Source organism: Phyllostomus hastatus, unplaced genomic scaffold (assembly GCF_019186645.2).
Source record: "Phyllostomus hastatus isolate PE091 unplaced genomic scaffold, TTU_PhHast_1.1 phas_contig_1, whole genome shotgun sequence".
Taxonomy (NCBI): Eukaryota; Metazoa; Chordata; class Mammalia; order Chiroptera; family Phyllostomidae; genus Phyllostomus; species Phyllostomus hastatus.
The window spans coordinates 46,088,430-46,101,181 of NW_025333498.1; the positions used below are offsets into that span (position 1 = coordinate 46,088,430).

The 12,752-nt window shown below is 33.1% G+C and overlaps 1 protein-coding gene across 1 annotated transcript in view; it reads left to right on the forward strand.

The window, feature by feature from the left end:
- LRP1B (LDL receptor related protein 1B) overlaps positions 1 to 12,752 on the forward strand; it is a 1,811,620-nt gene that overhangs the window by 1,002,440 nt on the left and 796,428 nt on the right. The window contains exons 8-10 of the mRNA XM_045853515.1: positions 3,565 to 3,787; positions 6,737 to 6,908; positions 10,321 to 10,464. Coding sequence (XP_045709471.1) covers positions 3,565 to 3,787; positions 6,737 to 6,908; positions 10,321 to 10,464 — 539 coding nt within the window. The remainder of the gene's footprint in view (positions 1 to 3,564; positions 3,788 to 6,736; positions 6,909 to 10,320; positions 10,465 to 12,752) is intronic.

Consider the following 12,752-nt stretch of genomic DNA (forward strand, 5'->3'; position numbering starts at 1 on the left):
ATAATCTAATTATGAAAATTCAAGAAAACTCAAAGTAAGAATATTCTTCAAAACAACTGATATTTACCCTATAGAAATGGCAACATTATGAACAATAGGAAGGCTAAAGAACTGTTCAACATTAAAGGAGTATAGAGAGGGAAGACAATTAAATGCAATACATGATGCTGCATTGGATTTTGAATCAGGAAAAAGGAGGAATTTTTACTGTGTAGAACATTATGGGTCCACATGCAAAATATGAATAACAACCATATATCATATTAGTGTTAAAAGTATTGATTTTGATACAGGTACTGTGGTTATGCATGATAATGGCCTTGTACTTAACAGATGCAGCCTGAAGTATTTAGGTTTAACGGGCCGTAATGTCTATAATTTACTGTCAAGAGGTTCAGACAGTACTAGAAACAGCCAGAGGGACAAAAGTTAAACAACGGTGAATCTAGGTGAAAGGTATAGGCATACATTCTATTCTTACAACTTTTTTGTAAATTCGAAATGATTTAAAATAGTGAGTTAAAAGCAAAAGGTGTGACAAACCAACATTTGCATTATGGGTCTGGCAATGGCTTACCACAAGGACTTTGAGACTGCTCATCTGTGAAATAAAAATAATCTGGCCCTTCTATCTCACAGATAATTGTAAGGGTCAATGAGATAATGGGATCACAGATCACTATTTACTATTTTTAAGATCTGAAAAAATTATATGAAAGAAAAGTGATTTTTAGCCAAGCTACATTTTCATTACAAATAAAATATAGAGATTAGATAATTTAAAACTTTAGCTTTTGTTTATTAATTATCATAATTATTTATTATAAGACCTCAATTAAAGAATGCCCCAGGAATAAAGAATTTCTCTGTAACAGTAGAATATTTTAAAATAAAATTAAACAATATTAAAATAAGCAAACAGAAAAAAACATCTACATCATCATGTGACTAGGGGTACTTATTGTTTTCAGTGTTGTGGTTTTAGTGCTATTCTCTTAGAGAACACTTCCATTTCTTGCATTTTATTTATTAGTGGACAGAGCTCATTATAGTCAGTATTCTGAATTCTGGGAAGGTTCAATTGGTATAAAGGTTCTATTTTAGTGTAAAACTTTTTTATGTTTCCACTGGGCACTCATTAATCTGCTGTCTGCTAGGTAATTATTTTTTCTTGAAGTTTGGTGCTACTTCACATACCCAAAGTTCTCCTGTTCTTTTGAATTTATACTTTCATTAAAGCAATAACACTTAAATTAATTGTGTATTTATACTTTTTCCCCATACTTTGGTTGAAACTTACTCAACCAGTTTAATTATGACCTTGGATAAGTATAAGAAGTGTTTGCATCATTCCTGCAATACTATGTCAATATTTCTGAAAATCTTGGAAAAATAATTTACATTTTCCTGACTTCCCTCGTCATCAACTGGTCCATTCTTCTTCTGCAATTAAAATTCTCAAAGATAAGTAATACTTTTTTTTAATTTCAACAAATATCAAATTCAATGTCATCTTCTTGATCAATATTCTTTCTTTCTCTATTTATTTTGTGAAGTGTTTGACCCAGCCAGCCACCCCAATCCTTTCTCCTCAAACTTTTCTCTCTTAAACTTCTATGAGATTCTGTATTATTTCTTTGACCATAACCTCTGATCTTACTGTTTTGCTCTTTTTTTCTCCAATAACATGCTTCTAGGGTTCTTGTCTTGGCATTCTTCTCTTTTTTCCATATAATTAAGTCATCTCAAGATGACTTCAGGGAAATCTCTATCTCTCCTGAGTCATTTTTTCTCTTCAATACCATGCAGATATTTACAATCACCCACTTCATATCACTGTCTATGTATAGTCTATACATAGTGAGCCAGAACCTCCAACTCTGTATGCCCAAGCCAGACTACCAGCACACCACCTGTTTTTCAGTTCTGTGAATGGACAATCAAAAGAGGAACTATAAAAGGAGAGGCATTTTGGTAAGGGGTGAGAAAGAGAGTTTCATATAACAGGGATAGTGGGCAGTGTGCTACAGAAAGGGAGTGAGGAACTGGTATCCTTTACAGCAATTTGACTTGAGAAACCTATGAGCAAATTAATTCACAAGCAAAGAGAAGGGAAATGCAAAATCGAAGCAAGAAGAGAGAGCAAGAGTGAGGGCAAGAGAGAGAGGGGGAGAGATAGAGAGAGACAGAGACAGAGACAGAGACAGAGACAGATAAGAGAGAGAAAGACATCAGAGAGACCAGCTCAAAAGCAGAGGTTTGAGCATTCTGCATGACAATAAAACAACACACTGGATGTTCTTTTACTTATTATTCACTAAAATAAAAAGTTCTTCACCTGAAGAGAATGTCACTTGAAAAATAATTTTTAACTCATTGTAATAAATTAGTCTTTCAAGGACATTAGATGAAATATATACTCATAATAAAATTTGGCCTTGCTGTTTAGGCATTGATGTTTAAAAGTTAGTCAAAGCCTCCCTCAGCAGAAAGAGCGAAATTAAAATTAAATAATACTTTTTAGCTTGAAAGATACTCCATACTGTTAGATAATGCAAGGATGTTGAGAAAAGTAACCAGAAACTAATTCACCAAGTTTATAAAATCAAGTTTTCTATACTCTAGGTAATCTTAATGTTGCTCAGTCACTGTCAATCAGATTATTCTTGAGATTATATTTAAATCAAGGCAAATAGTCCTCTATTTACAAATGCAATTTTGTTTCACAAGTAGGTAATCATGTTAAAATACTGTCAAGCTAATGGAAATTGATTTCTGTTTACTAAACATAGTGAATACTAATCAAATATTAGACACTGAAGTGTTGGAGGTATTTAAATCTCTGATGACACTTAGTGTTTCATGAAAGGATTTTTGTCTCAGAGGTCAACATGGTTTTCAGTCTTTTCTTCTAGATATATAAGGAGAAAACAAGGAGAAGTGGCCCACAATTCCTTCATGAAATAGGGTGTTTGGGGAATATTTGGAAGAATTTGGGATTGGTTTGGGAGGGTTCTCTATATTTTATTTCTCTCTCTACAAACAACACATTTGTTTTTCCATTTGCTTACTTCCATTGCAGGTTTGTGATTCACTACCAACCATAGCATCATTGAGATCCGTGTTATAGCTTTTATAGGAAACAGACATCACTAGGCCATTTGAAAAGCAGGGTGAAGATAAAGCCTGATAGCTCACATGCCCTGGTCTGGTGACTTGGCTCTCTTCTGAAGCTTGCACCGAATAAGCTGCATGCATTTACTGTGCTATGTGTTTGGGCTCTATGAAGCTTGAAACATTTCCCCTAATGTGAAAATAAACCCACCATAATCATTCATTTTGGGGAAATTTTACAGTTGTTGGTTAACCTGCTCCCTGATGCCCTGCAATATCCATTAACAGATTTCTCTGTTTATGAGTGATATTACATGGAAATGGTTATGGGAAGCTAACAGATGTAACCACTGAAATAAATTAGAAGAAAAAGTTCTGCTTTTTACAGATGGTTCTACTGAATATGCTTTTATCCCTTCTTGACTTTAACATTTATTATACTTTCAACAGAAAACTTTTCTTTACTGACTACGGGAATGTAGCCAAAGTGGAGCGATGTGACATGGATGGGATCAACAGAACAAGGATAATTGATTCAAAGACAGAGCAGCCAGCTGCACTGGCACTGGACCTAGTCAACAAATTGGTTTACTGGGTAGATCTTTACTTGGAGTATGTGGAAGTTGCAGACTATCAAGGAAAAAACAGACATACTATTATTCAAGGCAGACAAGTAAGTATCATTTTGTAGGAAAATGTGGGTAAGATAATAAAATGTATGGTATTACACTAAAAGGAAGACCCAAAATCTCAATGTTGAGAATTTCTTGTAAAGTTAACAGCAGTGGATCATAAAAATTGTGATACATGAGATATTCTTTTTACAATGCATTCTATGTATTGGAGATGCTTCTCATTTTTTCCTTCCCTCCATTAAAAATAAAGCACACAAAACAAAAACCAACAAAAAACAAGAACATCAAACAAAAACAAAAATGCTATATCAGTAAGAAAGGAAAATACCAGAATAAGACAGATGTTACTGCCAGCTTACTAAAAACTAATTTAACTGGTTTACTTATAAGAGGAACTGAACTATGGTTTGTCCCATGTGGCACTGGCAATACTTTGCTAACAAAAGCAAATTCCAGTTTACAAAAGCATCTTTGTTATTTTAATAGGTTGGATTAAATTTTGCCTTCTGATACATTCAAGTAATTCCTAAAATAAGACTTCTGTGAAAAAAATTTCACAGAATTCAAAAATTTTCCTATCCCTACAGTTTTTCCCTTGCTGAATGATAAGGTTTATTTTTGAAATAACAGTAAATATGTCAAAATAAACCTCTAAGTGGAAATTGACTTTATTCATTAATGTATCTTTTTAAATTCAATTTTACCTCAGTGATTACACTAATTTCATAGGAGATTATTATTCTATGGAAATGAAATATGTAAATGTCTTTGCTTTCTTTTGCAATACAAACTAAGAATATTCTACAATTATCCCTTAAAGTTACTTTTCCTTTCTAATCCACTTTGACAATGAAATTCTTTCATTTTCCTTGGGAAATAAACAAATTCACTAATCTGGGTGGTTAAAAAAATAAAACATGCAGTATTAGAAGTGAGGCCAGATATTTCTAACTTTCAACTGTCCTAAAATCCATGATTTCTTTGGTGGCCCTAGGACCTAATCTCTGAAGTGATTATGACAGAACTTCTCTTTTACCTATATGCAATTAAAATTCTAAGCAAGAATAAGGAATTCAAACAATTTTCCCCAAGACTACACAGTTTTTAATGTCTGAGATTTTAATTATTCACTTATTTTTTTCTTTGCATTGCCTGTGTTTTGCTGGTCAGGCACTAAGTACTAATCCAACAGATAAATTTTTTGAAGTATTTGGGCTGGAGCAGAACAGTCTACTCACCACTTCAAGCTCTTCCCCCTTCTGTTGTAGGTAGTTAACAGAACAGACAGCAATATACTTCCTTTATGGGGAACAGACCCTTCTGAAAGCAGCAGAGAGGCAGCGAGTAAAATTTGATCTCTACTGTGTGATCATGTTTTCTACCCTGACCAATTCCCCCCTTTGTAACATTGCATTCTCTCCTGGGATGTGGATTGTCAGTAATGTAGAGTGTAATGTGGGTCTATCAGAGCCATACAATTTTAGATGAATGACACCAAACCTTGAGCAAAACATCCATGATATTAATAGTAATGGAAGGGTTCAGCTTGTTTGTTATTTTTCTAAGAAAAAAAAAAAGAATTCCCAAGAAAATTGGGCCATAAGTATAGTTAGTTAATATGTCAGCTATGTTGAAAATGATATTAGTAAATACATGTGTGCTCACACGCACAAATATAAAATTACCAGGGAATAACACTAACATAAAAAAGACAATTTAGGCTTTAACGTCAAATGATCCTCCTCATTAATTCCACTCTTTCATTTTCAGCATAGACATGAAGAAATGAGGTATGATGTAAAAACAACATGTGAAACTAGTCTTCTTTTAGAGATAATCAGAAATGGTAATGATGAATCATATATGCTTGAGAGATAGCAAATCAAATGATTTTGCTTAATCATTTGGTTTGCTGTAGAATTAACAAGATTATTTGATTAAAATTAAAAAATTAGTTTTGTTCTATAAAAACTTTAACAAACTATGCATACATTCTCAAATTCTCTTAACTACAAATCTACACTAACAGTGCCCTGAAAGTACAACATAATGTCAAAATATAATGACAAATGCTTTTTTATAAAAATTTCTACAGCAAATCAATTGACAGCTCTATTGTACCCTGGACCAAAACCATTTTAAATTAAGTACAAAACAAGGACTACCCAAAGGCAATGTGCCCAACATGTGCCTCTAGCGAGAAAATCAGTGTACTCATTCTTTCTCTTCTCCACTGGATGCTTTCCGTGACTTCAAGATGTCTATTCTTCACCACAATTACCAAGACCTCTGCCAAGGAAGATATTTTTACTATTAAAGTGCTAGAGATAGCAATAAACATTGTTATTCTCAAGCAAACACTTCCATTTTCATTATAAATAGGCTTTAAAAAGAAGCAGTTTCTGAGTAAAATGCTGACATTTTATTTACAATTATTCTGAATATGTGATTTCATTATGTAGTGTTTTCCACTCTGGGCAAGTATTAATATAAATGTAATTTACATTTTTTTAAAATTGGATTTTTTCTTATGAAACAAATTTTCAAAGGCACTTGAGCATCAGTTCTTTCCCAGGCAGAGCTAGGCTTTTGCAGATTCTACATATCCATGACTATATGAACAAGAAGACCATAAAAATATCCCAAATTTTATGTAACAGTTCTATAAGCATATTAATGAGTACACTTAAAAGTTTTGTTCTTGCTAGCTTTTGAAAAGTAGCTACTGAATATGTTTTCTAATGAAACATGAATAAAATTTTCTCCCATGCATTCATAACTGCTTTATTCACTACTCATAATGTTTTATTCTCAGAGTAAATTTTTAAATTAGTGAAATGTTGAATTCGTTGAGAGAAAATAAGCAATAATATCCTGTGACTTTCCTACTCTGGGAATTGCCCACAGTAGTAAATAGAAATCAGTGTTTCTTTCAAGTAGAAAACAGCATAATTAAAAATCATAGTTATGTTTATCCCTCTTTATAGGTCAGACAACTTTATGGTATAACTGTGTTTGAGGACTATTTATATGCAGCCACTTCTGATAACTTCAATATCATAAGGATAAATCGATTTAATGCCACTGATATTCATTCATTAATTAAAATGAAAAGTGCTCAAGGAATCCGAATCTATCAAAAAAGAACTCAACCAACAGGTAAGAGACCAAACTTCTTCATAGCCTTCATAATGATGAATAGAATGGAGATATGGTCCTTGTGCTTTTGTATGATGTTAAAGTGGGTAAATTATAAGTTCTCTATTTTGATTAACAAAAGGGTACATGTCTGGTTGACAAAATGGAATACAGCTCCCTTCACAAGACTAAATAACAGATTGCTCAGTTGCTTGTAAATAGTCTCTATCACCATAGAATTGAAATGAGAGCTAGATTTAGATTTAGGAAGGAGCTTTCAATTGGCATGCGTTTAGACAGGAAATCCAGATGCTAAAATACTAAGAATTATTTTTTGGTATTATTTTTGAGGTAAATTTTAAATCACATGATTTTCTTGCAGTATCAGTTCAGTTTTATTGTAATCATTGGGGTCTTTTGACTTAACAGCCTGCTTTTAACACATGTTTATTAAAAATAAATTTTAATGACAAGACTGCAATGTTTCTAATTATTTCTCAATAACACAAACTAGTTATTTTGTATAGTAGATTAATGATGCCCTTTAATAAAAACAATTTAGGCTCAGTCATATACCGAATAATGTACAGTGCTAAAACCACCACCCAAAATTCCCATCATCTTTTTGTGTTTCAAATTAATGCTAATTTAGAATTATTTAAACATTCACATTTGAGAAACATAAAACAGATGAAGAGAATGAGGAGTATGAAGGATGTGGGGGGCAGTTTATAATTTGATATTTAATGGTCAGAGGAAGTCCCATTGGAAAGATAAAATTGAATGAAGACTTGAAATAATTGAAGGAGAGAGGCAGGAAGTGATGAGCAAGCACAAAGACCATGAGGAACAGCATACTTAGGTTGTTCAAAGAGCAGTAAAGAGACCTTAGGAAGAGACCCATGTGTCTGGAGCAGAGTAAATAAAAGAAATAGAAGTAGGAAATGAAATTGGAGAAATGATGGAGCAGCATGAAAAGATAACAAGCAGGGCCCTGTAGACAATTTTAAAAAACTTTTGCTTATACTTTTAGTGAGATGGGGAGACCTTAGGAAGAATCAAGCAGAGGATTCTCATGATCTGATTAACTTTTTGAAGAATCAATATGGTTACTGTGTTGACAACAGACAGGGGGAAGGGGCAAAGGTGAAGGGTTGAAGAGAGGGTAGACTAGACCAAGATGGTAACAATGAATGATGAGAAGTAGTTAAATTTAGGATACATTTGAAAGTAGAGCAAACAGGAGTTTCTTATGAATTGGATGTGAGATATAGATTTAGAAAGAGCAAGGGTACCCTGGCCAGTGTAGCTCAATTGGTTGGAGCATCATCCTGTAAATGAAGGGCTATAGGTTCAATTCCAGTAAGGGCACATACCTAAATTGCAGATTCAATTCCCCAGCAGGGCACATAGGATCTTGGGTCTGGACATGACATGTGAGAGGCAACCAGTTGATGTTCTCTCTGACGTACATGTTTCTCTATCTCTAAAAGCAATGAAAAAATATCCTCAGGTAAGGGTAAATAAATAAACATGAATAAATAAATAAGAGTCAGGATTGATGATAATATTTTGGGCTAAGCAATTAGCATAATGAAATTATTTGACCAAGTATGAAAAAGATTTGAGGGCAAAGAAAAGAAGTATAATTTTCATGTTATGCTATTATAAATTCAAGTAGAAATATCAAGGAGGTGAGTCTGTGGTTCAGGGGAAGTCCAGGGTAGAGATACCAATTTGGGAGCCATTGGCTCATAGATGACATTTAAAGCCATGGAAATAGATGTGATCACCAAGAAAGTAACTAAAGGTAGAGCAAAACAGAAGCTCAGATAATGGATACTGGAACACTTCAATTGAGAATTGGAAAGACCAAAGAGGAGACAGAGAAGCTTGATAAATTCAATTGGTCATTGGATTCAGCAGCATAAATTCAGCTCATTTGGATCTGACAAGAACAATTTTGTGGTAAAGTGAATGATTTGATATGAATGGGTTTATGAGAGATAGGAAAGAAAGGAATTTTAGACAATGAGTATGGATAATTTTGAGAAGTGTTGATGTACAAGGAAGCAGAGAAATGGGGAGCTAATTGAAAGATTGCTGTTGGAATTACGATTAAAAAAAAGCTCCCCCCCAACATTCATAAATAATGGCTTACTTGTATGCTCATGGGCATGATCCAATGGAGAGAGCAAAAGTAATGATGGTGAGAAAGTGGAGAATTGCAAAGTAGGTGACAGAAGACATGATCTAGGATAAAAATGGCATGAAATTGGAAAATAAAAGCAACCCTCCTGGTGGGAAGAAACAAAATTGCATTTCACTAACCTTTTCTTTCTTTTTTTTAATATTTAATTTTTTTTAAGATTTTATTTATTTATTTTTAGAGAGGGAAGGGAGGGAGATAGAGAGAGAGAGAGACAGAGAAACTTCAATGTGCGGTTGCTGGGGGTCATGGCCTGCAACCCAGGCATGTACCCTGGCTGGGAATCGAACCTGGGACACTGTGATTCCCAGCCTGAGCTCAATCCACTGAGCTACGCCAGCCAGGGCTGCATTTCACTAATCTTTTCATTTAGAGAATGAGGAAGACAGAAAAGAATGTGGCATGATTTTTAAAAGTGCAGCAGTATTATTATTAAAAGAAGATTGCCATGTTATTTATTGCAATTTTAAGTAATTGGTAATTGAAAAATCAGTATAATTACAATGAGACATAAAATCTTACTGAAATTATTCCTACTACAACCCTTTCTTTTTGACTCATCATTCTGTTTCTTATCCTCCCCATATGCCATTTTTCATCTTTAACTTCTACACTCAGAAAAAGGCCTTCTACTCCTCAACCTTGCATGCCAACTCAGCCTCATCCTTTTGAAAGGTACAGGCACACACACAAAATTTACCATGTAATATAGTTCTCAAAATGGCAGTGGACCCAAAATTGAAAAAAAAATGTCTTACCATTTCCCAGTAAAGGTAATCACTGAATTATATTTTGTCTAGGTTAGATAACCATATAATGGATCATTATAAGGAAATCCTCTCTCTGTTTAATTACCTAAACTGGGCTATTTTATAATACTTTTATATTTGAAATAAATGTATATTTTTAAAAAGTATAACAAGCATGCACTGAAAGAATGTTACTTTTATTTTGCTTACATTTAAATGTTTTAAATTAATATAAAAGCACATTATCTCTCAGAATTGCTTTTTAAATGTAGTCATAGGAGGATTTTTGCAAATTCCTACCACTCTTCTATGGGGTTTAACTCTTTCTAATTGATTCTGGCACTAAATAGTTTGGTACTTAGATTTCTCCCCCTAGGATTCTTCTTCCAGTAGTGTAAGAACATTCCACATACTGATGCACATAATTATGTTGTCTTTGGAGGATTTTGAGCTTGCTGTTTTTTATTTGTTGTAGTCAGAAGCCATGCATGTGAAGTGGATCCATATGGAATGCCTGGGGGATGTTCACACATCTGTCTGCTCAGCAGCAGTTACAAAACGCGGACCTGTCGCTGCAGGACTGGCTTCAACTTGGGAAGTGATGGCAGGTCATGCAAAAGTATGTTGTCAAAAACAAACATTTTGCCAGCAGCTACTGCTTCAGAATAGGGTTTTTAGTATTAATTAGCAGCATCAACATCAGTAATAACATGAAACTTCATCAGGTGAAATATGCCTTCAAATACATGGCAGTCCCTTTTATCAAAATTACTATTTAGTGCTTGTGTGTGTGTGTGTGTGTGTGTGTGTGTGTGTGTGACAATATGAATGAGAAAGCTGATTGGGTTGTAGAATGACTAAATTTGTGGATCTTCAGGAAACATACTTTAGGAAAGATTTTTAGGAAGACCCTTTCCATTTTTCCTTAAAGAATGTTTTTGCTCTAATGAGATTAAATCACTGATCAGATTTTCTCTTATCTGCACCAACATGCTTCTCCTAGTAATGGGTGGGTTGTTTAGTCCGACAGAAATTTACATAGAGTAATGTTTCATTTTATCCAATATCACTGGGGAGTAATATTCTTTTTATTATTTAATGTTTGGGTAAATGGAGCTTTGCTAGTTAATGTTTTAAATAATTTTATCTAAAGACTTTTAATAGGTATATCTTTCTTTTATTCTTGAAATATGCTAGAATAATTTAAGTGTTATCTATTTAAATAAGCTAATACTTTTTATATAAATGACTTTCATACATTTAACATTTTGCACAAAAATTAAGGACTTTACATTGGAGTCTTTACACTCACATATAGTAGAATGGCCCTTTTAGAAATGGTGTCCATGTGGAGACTATTATTGGTTTTTAAATGTCCACAAATACTATAACTTTTAAAGTTATGACTGCTTTTTACAACATCAATTTTGTCTTCATTTTGTCATAGCAATAGCTTTTTATTTCTATCAATTCTCTCTCTATAGTCACTGTCCTGCCATCTTTTCTATGTTCTTATCATGTGCTTGCTAGGGACTAGGAAGTAAAAGCACTAAATATTTTATATTTTAAAGTTTAAGCATTAATTAATAGTGTAGATACTTTCACATCAAGAACCAAGAAGCTCAACTATTGTAAAATATATGCATTTTAGTATTTTGAATTTATTTTAATATTTTTATATTAAATGCTGGGAATGTAGGTAGCAAATCTCATGTTCAAGAGATTCTCTGGATAATTGAGGATACTGTGTCAAAATTCTCAAATAAAAGTGTTTTTGTGTGTATTATATGTGCATATAACCAGGCTTTAAACTGTCCCAATTACCACTTGGGGAGTGATGAATATTATATAAAAATATAATCATGCACAATTATACATAAACATGTGCATACATATATGCACACATTTGGGAAAAAAAACATAAAATCAGAGTTGCATAAACTTCAATCATCTGTAATTTACTGTCAGGGTACATTTATATTAACAGAAAGAATTCTAAGTATTTTAAACAGAAAGGGTCAAATGCAAAAAGGTATGTGCAAAATTATTGAAAAGCCTGAATCAGCAGTTTTGAGAATAGGTCTTCAGAACATTTCTCAAGCCGCCATCAAACTAACCTGGCTTAAAGCTGGAACATCCGCCAAAATCAGAAGCCATGGCATCAGGAAGCTACCAATGGCAAAGGTACCTTCAAAAACACACTCTTCTAGTCGGGATCCAGTGATTAGGAAGCTTGCACCACTACTATTAGCTCCAGAAATATGTCACAACTGATAGTACCCTGCTGGTAAATAAAATAAAACAAAACAAAACAAGACAACCTCTTTCTTGCATTTTGATATACATGAAGGAAGAAAATCAATGTGGAAAAACTCAATTTCTTCACTAAATGAGCACCACAAAAAGCAGCAAAAGTGCCCTCATTTCCTTATTTGAAACTTGAGCAAATGCATTTGATTTTAGCTACTTAAAACTGGAAAGATGTCTTTTTGTGAGTCTGTGAAATGTACTTTTTAGTTTTAAGTTATGTGTAGTACATGCAAACACACTAAAAAATCTTTAAAGCATCTATTGAATGACTTAAAAATTATTTAAAAAACAATAGAGAAATAGTCACCATCCTTATAAAAAATATACATACACACAGGTACATATACATATGCATTAAACCAATGAAATACCAGGTTTACCAATTAAAGTATTAATTAAAAATAAAAGCAAAAATAAATGTTAGCAATAATGCATATGGTAAAACCAGCATTCTTATGCATTGATAATAGCATTATAAATTGTTATAACTATTGTAAAGACACGGATATATACAAAAGACATAAAAGTCATACTATCCTTTAATGAGTTATCCCACTTTTGATTAAAGAAATTAATTGTAAGTGTACTTATAATAAA